The 9,590-nt window shown below is 42.1% G+C and overlaps 1 protein-coding gene across 1 annotated transcript; it reads left to right on the top strand.

Moving 5' to 3' along the window:
- The first annotated feature begins 327 nt into the window (after window positions 1-327).
- Window positions 328-6,268, top strand: LOC116282708 (lysozyme C). Its single transcript, XM_072973938.1, has 4 exons — window positions 328-522; window positions 1,917-2,081; window positions 3,794-3,872; window positions 5,336-6,268. The coding sequence occupies exons 1-4, from the start codon at window positions 387-389 to the stop codon at window positions 5,400-5,402; spliced, it is 447 nt and encodes a 148-aa protein (XP_072830039.1). The 5' UTR covers window positions 328-386; the 3' UTR covers window positions 5,403-6,268.
- The last annotated feature ends 3,322 nt before the right edge of the window (window positions 6,269-9,590 follow it).

A 9,590-nucleotide genomic window follows, 5' to 3' on the forward strand; every position in this document is an offset into this window, starting at 1 on the left:
TTAATCAAAGATGGGAGCTCATTTTCAGTTGCATAAAATGTTCGTTCCATTTTGTTTTTAATTTATAGTTGCTCAAATTCATTACAAAACAGGAGGAAGTTTCTCTTTTGGCAGCAGTGCTAATTCAGATTGTTCCTGAGCAATAACTTTAAACAAGCTCATTTCATTATTTTCCGGCAGGTGATGTCTTGTGACATCAAATTATACCTCTTCAAACATAAGAAAGAAAACGTGTTAAGGCAGTTGGACCAATAAATGGTTCCTGTTTTTCCCGTATCTCAAGGGGCGGAGCTCCCGAACCCCCAGGAGTAAGGGAAGTCCTAAGGAGTTAAATACTGGGGCCGGCTCAGCCCCGGGCAGACTGCAGTCCGGGCACCTCAGTCACCATGAAGGCTCTCCTTGTGCTGGGGCTCGTCCTTCTCGCTGTCGCTGTGCAGGGCAAGGTCTGGGAGAGATGCGCGCTGGCCCGAAAGCTGAAGGAACTCGGAATGGACGGCTACAGGGGAGTCAGCCTGGCCAACTGTAAGTCATCTCTTGTTCGTCCTTCCAAATAGCTGGTGGGGGCGGAACGGATAGTAATGCAGGATGAAAAATGAGAAGGGGACTTTGAGCGAACGGACTTTTTAAAAACTCTCTTGGAAGACTTGTACACTTAACAATGTTTAGAAATATCAACTTGTTCCTTTGGAATGAGATGTACCAGATGAAGGTTTGAGGATATGGGAGGGCAAAATTCTATACCGCTCTAAGCATGCCGGGACCCATGCTTCCAGTGTCACTAAATTTGTGGGTTCGGTTCCCTCAGCGGTCCGTGTAAGGCTGGCTGAAAGGTACTTTTGGGCACCTGGGGTGTCTCTGTCAGGCCCTTGGCATTTGACTCCAGCCATGTCTAGTTTGGAACTTGGGTTCTGCAAGCCTAGAGTAATGCAGCATTTTTCTCCTTTCCAATCATGATGTTGGGGTTTTAACAGCAAATTTTAACAATTCTGTGGAACTCTTTTTTTGGAGGGGGGGTAATTAGGTTTATTCATTTATTTTTAATGGAGGTACTGAGGACTGAACCCACAGCCTCGTGCATGCTAAGGATGCGCTCTAACACCGAGCTCTACCCTCCCCGCTGAACTAGCACAGGGGCTAGTAGGACCCAACTTCCCCTCAGTCAGTGTTTGTATGAGGATCCCTGAAATGCAGCAGGAAAGGACGTTTCATCATTCTTACTCCCTCTAGTTGATTAAGTATTTTTCATTTTCTTCCACGGAATTCAAGCTGTGCCCTAAGTAAAAGTTGCTCTTTATTTCAGTCCAATTTTGTCAATGTAGTCACTGTGTTTTTCAGATTGAACTGAGACATTTCCCCTCAATAACTATTTCTGAGCAAATGAGCAGATGGCTGGTTGGATGGATGGGTGGGTGGGTGGATGGAGCAGTCTTCTCCATTATACAGCTCTTGTCTGGGGTCTAATTTGACATCCAAATTCACCTTTAGATATCATAAGAAAATTTCTTCCTCCCAGAAATTCCTTATTTTCCCCACTGAAAAGCACTTTTCCATCATCATTATATATCTACTGCTAAGCACAAATCCACTCAACAAGTCTTGATTTTTCTCTTCTAGGCTAAATCTTACCTGAGGGATGGGAGTGGGGGAAGGGTAATGGCAATGGCAAAACAGCTAGTTTCATATTTTCTAAAGTATGTTGTCTTGTTTCATTAGTATTACAAAATGATTTGATAACAAAAGAATTCTCTTAAGGGCCCTTTAGCACTAAGGTGTTAAAATGCTTCGCACGTAAAAGTCATCTTTATACTTACAAAGGCGGTCAGTCATTAGTAAAATTGAATTTGCCTAATAGAACATGCTTTGCCATGTAAGTCACGTGGTGTTGCTGACTACTACTAAAAGTAAGCTCTTTTCAGGGATGTGTTTGGCCAGATGGGAAAGTAGTTATAACACAAAAGCTACAAACTACAACCGCGACAGCAAAAGCACCGATTACGGGATATTCCAGATCAACAGCCGCTACTGGTGTGACGATGGCAAAACTCCAAAAGCAGTGAACGGCTGTGGCATCAAATGTAACGGTAAGACAAGATGACGCTGAGCGGGGGCACGGGGACTGTCCTGTCACGTTTACAAGAACAGACATTCAGAACAAGTGATAAAGCCTTGATGGGGTCACCGGGGACCTAGGAAACCTCCATCTCAACTTCCAGGAGCTCTTTATTACCCTCCTCCTGATTCCTGAAGTAAGAACGTAAAGTGCTCTTATCATGAAAGGTTGCTGTTCTCTAACACACAGAAGTTTCTGGAGGGATCCATCAATTTACTGAGGCTGGACTGTGTGACTCTCTGTGCAGAACTATGCACTCCTCTGACTTACTCTGAGGAGCTTTGGGGATAATTTGGTTGCGTGGCCTTTTATTTTTTTTTTTCATCTATGGTCCTTTGTTGAAAAAATGAAAGGGCTGGTACTTAACTAATCAAGGAGGAGGAATATGTGTGGCCCTTTTGTAAACATGGTTTTTACTTTTTATTATGAAATGTTCTAAATATATGGAAAATTAGAGAAATTAGTATAATATACAGAAATATATCCATCATATACTTTAACAGTTTTTAACATTTTCTTCTATTTACTTCTGTGTCTGTATGTATATATTTTTTTTTGGTTGAATGATTTTAAAGTGAATTAGAAACATTATGACATGTAATCTCTAAATTCTTTAGTTCCTGTGCACAGTTCCTATATAATCACAGTCATTCTAACAAGCTAAGTTATGGATTTGTTCAATTGGGGTGAAACAAATATTCTATTGAGTTTATTTAAAAATAGAGGTCACATATGGAATCTCTTGTGCATAAAGTATTGAGGAAGTATTGCAAAATTTTATATTGTCAAATTTTTATTTATGTTTCGTTTTTTATATCGTTAAATTTTTAAATATTAAATTTTCTAATAGAGAAGATGAAGATCTTAGAATATTCTTTTGTATTCAGTTAACTTCTTTTTAAAAATATTTTGTATTATATAATAATTTCTGGTCCTTGAATGAAAATTCTTACTACCCAGAGATTTGTGACCACTGGTGACTTGGTACACACAAATTCTTTCAGGACATGTATCAGACTTGTCTGTGAAGGTAAAGTGATGTCATGCACATATCTACCCACATGCAAATGTGCAGGCAATGTGTGTTTTAACAAAAATGATATTGCATTCTATATACTGCTCTATGATTTGTTCTTTACCACATAAAATTATTTTTAAGTCAACAAATACCAATCTGTATTAGTTTTTAAAGATGACTAGAATTCCACTACATAAATATTCCGTCATTTATCAGTCTAGCTCTTACTGGTAAGCTCTTAGGCTGTTCCCATTTTCCCCTTTTATTAATTGCTATGAGACACCTTGTACATACATCTTTGAGTGTGTTTTTATTATTTCTTTAGGAACATCTTTCCAGTAGTTGAAATGCTGAGCAAAAATATGCTAGGCCAGTTTCTGTTTCTTCATTTGTTTAAAGTGTTTAGTAAAAGAAAAAATTCTATCACATTATTTAGTAATTCCAGAGCTTTCAATGACTTTGGTAAATGAGAAACAGAATGCTTTATTTCATGCCAAATGGGATGCAAGGAAGAAGATATTTTCCCTCCACATTCACAGATACGTAGACTCTTGAAAAGTAATTTGTGTTCTCTCTTCAGCTTAAGAGAATAAAACTGGCTGAAACTAAATTTAAAATGAAATTTCTATGACTGTTGTTTTCATTCCTCACCATCTCTTTTTCAGTTTTGCTGCAAGATGACATCACCAAAGCCGTACAATGTGCAAAGAGGGTTGTCAGGGACCCTCACGGCGTTAGAGCATGGTATGTCTTTTTTTCCTTCGTTTTATTGAGGTGTAATGGACATACAGCACTGGATAGTTTAAGGTATATGGCGTAATGATTTGACTTACATACATCACAGTAGGTTTAGTGAACACCCATCCCCTCAGACTGTTAGAGCAGGCAGACAGCTAGATGTGAGCAGAGAAGGGGGGACACAGGCCAAAAGGCAGGAATTGGCAAGAAAAGGAGGGGCCGGGGCCAAATGCAGGAAACCCTACATCATGTAAACAACAGGGGTCCCTGGGCAGAGAAAGAAAAGTAGGAACCTCTGGGCTGATAAGCGGTCACAAATTTAGGTGTGACAAGCAACCAGGAGGTCCACAAAGAAAGGTGGGAAAAGGCAAGGACCTCCAGTGTCTAAATGTAACCTTTTGCTCATTATGCCTTCATTTCAATAAAATTAGCCTTGCAGATTAGAAATACCCATCATGCGCCAACGCCATGACATTTCCCAGCCACAGTAAATAAGGACAAAAATCCCTCCTCCCTTTGGGAAGGTGGAGTTGGGATGAAAATCAGGGAATACGACCCCAAACCCTTCTCCCTGCAAGGAATATTCTGCCCATTTATTTTCACACTCTATGTAACCGATCTGCCAAAGAAACTCTGGACAGTGGCTCATCTGAGCCTGCCCACTGCCCCATTGAGAGTGTACTGCTGTCCCTTCTTTACTTTCTTAGCCTCTCATCTCTGAATTCTTTCTACCAGGAGACAAGAACCTAATCACCAGCAACAATATGGATACAAAATTAAAGAAATAGAAGAAAAAAATTCCGTGTGCTGCCTTTAGGATTTACTCTCTAACAATTTTTATATATAACATGTAGCACTTAATTATATATATAATTTATTCTATCTATTATATATATAATTTATCAGTTTGTACATATCAGCTCCAGTATTTATCTTACTATAGCTGGAATTTGTAGTGACTTTTTACTGCCTTCATCCAGTTCCCCCTCTCTCTCCTCCCCACCTCTCATCCCGCCCTCAACCCTCACCTCTGGTATCCACAAATCTCTTTTTCTATGAGTGTTTTGTATGTGTGCTTTTGAAGTAAAAGGCACCTACGACACTCTTGTTAGTTCCTGTTACAAGCACGCTGTGTTTTAAGCATCAAAGGGGAGCTCTGGTTTGCCCTCCTGTTCTGAGACAAGTCAGAGAACATTTCCAAAGACCAAACTGTGCTGCCGAGAACTGACGACTACAGCTCCGGGTTTACGCTGAAAAGCGTGTTACCTCGAAACGATCTACTTTAACTGATTCAGAATCTTACCCTTTTACCCCTCAATTTCTTGTAGCGGATTTCTGGACTTTTTAAGATTCTCCTCACTCAAGTAGAGCTGATTTACAATGTCGTGTTAGTTTCTGGTAGATTATCACGCTAAGTGAATGCCGCTACGTTTTAACTTTATTCCTCTTTGTTTCATCTTTCTCTCCAGGGTGGCATGGAAAAATAAATGCCGAGGCCAAGATGTCGGGAAGTATGTTGCGGGCTGCAGATTGTAACTGCGGAGTTTCCTTCTTCAGCTCACTTTGTCTCTTTTTCATATCAAGGAATCAAAATTTAAGTGACAGGTCCTACTACCATTCTTTCAAGCAAATAATGTTTCTACAAAAGCAGGAGCATGTGGTCTTTTTTCTAAGAGGCTTAATATTTACTAACGTGTTTCTTGTTGGATATGAGGCCTACAGTGCTTTTCGGTTGGCTAACAGAACTAATGCTGGTGAACATTTGTCTAAAACCATAATTATCAAATAGATCTGCAGCCCATTCAGTTCTTAATCAAGGAAATAACCCAGACTAAATCTTGAATGATACAAGAACTGGCCAAAATTCAATGGAAATGTAACTAAAGAGTATCTTGAATGGATCTTAGGCAAAGTGCCACCAACATAGGCACGTGACATCTTCATCTGTTCAGTCGTCTTCAAAACAGTAAACGATAACCATTGGTTGTTGGGTAATGTAACGTTTTAAAAGGGGCAGAAGGCCAAATGGCTACAAATGAAGACAATCTGAATTAAGATTTTTGTTTCCATTAGGTGTGTGGCCTTTGCTTTAACTGTTTTCTTAGAAAGGTTGCATTTACGAAGCTTTAAAAATAAACACACAAGCTGTATATCAATCTACTTTAGCCCTTTTAAAGAACTCCTTCATGCATCTTGCTGACCACGAAGAGAGATTAGATCAAGAAATAGAGAGTTTAGATGAGGGGTTGCTTTTCCTTAATTTCGTTAACTTCCTGCATTATGACTAAATTCAGAGGCCGATGAGCTTGCAAGTATGGAAATAATTGCTAATTAACCACAGATGAGAAATCACGCATGCTGTTAAAAAATACAAACACTATCATTAAAGGCTTTGCAAGTCATACCTTGTGTTTCTTTTTTTAGACCCTTTTAGTGTCTTTGATGAAAAAAAAATGTATGTATATATCTGGGGAAAATGACTTGGCACCTTAGTGTTTGCTGTACCCACGCAGCTGGATAATGGGGGAGAGAAACCCCTGAGCGGGCTGACAGGTCTCACTTGAAACTCATAACCACAGATCTCACGTGGGCCCTCCAGTCTGCCCGGCCATCTGAGTCACTTCTCTGCAGCCCTCTGTCTGAGTCCCCACTCTCCAAAATGACCAGCACTGTTTCACTTCTCCTCTCTTCAAACTCCCAGCACACACGCCCAACCACTCACCTTCTCCCCGCTCTGATCTCAGTAGATGGCCGGCCGCGGGGTACCCTGGGAGAAGAGGAGCAACTCAGGCCAAGCCCTCCCCCCGGCCACCATAGGAGACGCCACATCTCCCCTGGGCCTCTCCCCTCTTCCTTCCCCGCTATAACTCGGTTGAAGGGGCTCTGCCCCTGCCAGTGGCAGTGTCCCCACATGCAACCTCCACTGCAGCCCCCTCACTCCTCCAGTTGAGGCTGAGTGTGTCCTGCATCCTGAGTTTCTCCCTCTTTGCTGGATCAGCCCCGTCATTGTGCAGACTCTCCCGGTAACCTTCCCTCTTACAAACAACTCTCCGTTGACGGTTCATAACCTACAAGTACCACATCGTTCTCCGCTCCCTTTGACAGCAACACTTCTGGGACGAGATATCTCTATTCACCAAGTCCATGTCCTCACACTCTTTCTCTTTTCAACCCTTCCTAATGTGACTGCTCTCCTCACTCAGCTGAAGACTGCTCCAACGTGCCTCCTCCCATGAGTCCTTGGGGCCAACCCTAGGGACCACCCGTTCTCTGTTCATCTTGCTTGATCTCTCAGCAGCACCTGACAAAGTGAGCCACTTCATCCTTCTAGAAAAGCCTTTCTCCCTCAGCTTCTCATTTACATCCTGCCTCACCGATGCCTTCTTCTCAGTCGCTGGCTGGTGGTTTGTCCGCTATTTAATTCCTAACTGTGGGAGGCCCCCGGGCTCATGCCTGTAACCATTTGCTAGACTACATGTTTTTCTTATGTATTTATTTGTCTCTTCTTGCTGAAATATAAATTCCAAAAGAACAGAGGTTTTTTCTTTCTCCCACTGTTTTAAAGACATTGAGGGAGGGAGGGCAAAGCTCAAGTGGTAGGTGTGCATGCTTCCACGTAGGAGGTCCTGGGTTCATCTTCAGTGGATCTTAGGCAGAGTCCCATCTATGTAGGCATGTGACGCCTTCATCTGTTCAGTCATCTTCAAAAGCAGTAGACGATAACCACTGTTTGCTGTGCAAGGTAAAATTTTAAAAGGAACGGAATGCCAAATGGCTAAACGTGAAGACAATCTGAATCAAGAATTTTGTTCCTTGGTTCAGTGGAGGAAGCCAGTACCTCCAGAAAAGAAAAATAAAACAAAAGAAAAAACTAAAAACATTGAAATAATCTCAACTTTCCCCAAAATTTACAAGTATAGTGGAGACTTTTATTTTCCCTGACACTTTGAGAGTACATCGCCAACATGGTGCCCAGTGGCTCTGAGTCCGTTGGTTTCTAATTCCTACAGAACCTCAAAATATCATTCAAATCAGGACGTTAACACTGATCCATTACTGCCACCTAATCATCAGATCCCATTCATTTTCATCTACTGTCCCCGTTTGTCCTTCTTAATAAAAAGATCTAATTCAGAATCATGTGGTCTATTTGGGTGTCATGTTTTTATCAGTTTCCTTCAATCTAGATCATTTCTTCAGTTTTCTTCCTTGACTTTCATGATTTTAGCCCTTTTGAAGATGGTAGACCAGCTGTGTTGTAAAAGGACCTGAAGTTTTCTGACGCTCTCCTGATTAAGATCGGCCTGTGCATCCTTGGCAGGAACACCACTCATGTGATGCCATGCTCCTCTCGTTGGGTCTTCTCAGGTGGCACGTGGCTCTGAAACATTTCTGTTAGTGATGATGTTCACTTTGACCATCTGATTAAGGCGACGTCTGCACGTCACACTCGCTGTGAAGTACTGGGAGAGGGCAAGGTGCTTTGACATTACTCGTCAGCAAATTTTCAATTAATGCATTTACTTATTATATCAAGTGGACCCCTGGCTTCCTGTTATCAAATTATGGTGAGCTATAATCCATCCCTGTCATGTATTCTGACGGGCACGTTGTCCCTGATTTGGCCACTAGAGCCCCTGCAAACTATCTTCTCTGTCCTTTTGACACGTCCCCATCCTCTTTGAGCACTTGTTTTTGTTTTCTGGCACAAAATGTTCCAAGGTTCACCTGGTTCTTTTCCTGTTTCTGCCTGGAATCAGCCTTTGCTCCAAAGAGCCCTCATTCCTCAGAGTGGAGAAGGGTATTTACCAAACAAGACCTGGGCACTAGGGTGTCACTGTTCCCAGGCCCCATCAATGGACAAAGCTAGACGTTGTGCATATTTACACGATATGTATCTCTATGCCTATCTGTTTAAATTGAATTCACATAATACCTCCAATTCCAATCCTACACCACTAGGCTCATTCACATTTTCCCCTTTTCCAGGTTGGTAACCCCTTTCTATGACAGTGAGAAAGCTGGTACCCATTGTCCGTATTGTCCTTAAAATGTATCCTTTGTAGTTGCAAATCTACTTGTAACCTCTGCTCTCGGTTCCTGGATTTGGACCTGTTCATCATCTCAATCCTAGCTGAATTCTCGTCTGAAGGACGAAGGACGTCCTGAGCCCCGTGACCCTCAGGGATCCCCAAGCCCGTCAGCTCCCAGGCTCTACAGGAGTTGCCCATCCAAGAGGCGGGGATTGTTTCCTTTTTTTTTCACTGGTCTTTCGTTCCTCTCTCGGTTGTAATGTTTCAATTTGTTTCCCAGGTGACTCTGACAAAACTGCTGAAGAAGAAGCAATTGAAGAAGTTTCAATTCTTTTCAACGGCTATGAGCTATTTCTCAACTCTGATTATGCATGAGATTGTCAAAGCTTCATCCTATAGTTACTGTATCAGACACTTGGGAGTAGCTGTAGATAACCTGTGTGCTTAGGGTATTTGATGCACCGCTGGAGCGGAGATCCAAGCACATAGCTCTGGTTACCAGCCACAGGCAGCTTGTGCCGTGGGCAGGGACCAGCGCACCCATTAGGTTCATTGAGAGCACGTATGAAGAACTTTGGGAGAATTCTTAGGGGTAAAAGTGTCAGCAGCACAGATTCATCCCCACCCTCCCACCATCTTGCTGAAGAGTCATCTGGGTTCAAGGCAGCTGGTCGTACTTTGAAACCATCTC

Source organism: Vicugna pacos, chromosome 12 (assembly GCF_048564905.1).
Source record: "Vicugna pacos chromosome 12, VicPac4, whole genome shotgun sequence".
NCBI lineage: Eukaryota > Metazoa > Chordata > Mammalia > Artiodactyla > Camelidae > Vicugna > Vicugna pacos.

Coding starts and splice junctions, on each gene's coding strand:
- LOC116282708 (XM_072973938.1), top strand. CDS start 387: ATGAAGGCTCTCCTTGTGCTGGGGCTCGTCCTTCTCGCTGTCGCTGTG. Junction 523..1,916: donor GGGAGTCAGCCTGGCCAACT/GTAAGTCATCTC, acceptor AGCTCTTTTCAG/GGATGTGTTTGGCCAGATGG. Junction 2,082..3,793: donor CTGTGGCATCAAATGTAACG/GTAAGACAAGAT, acceptor TCTCTTTTTCAG/TTTTGCTGCAAGATGACATC.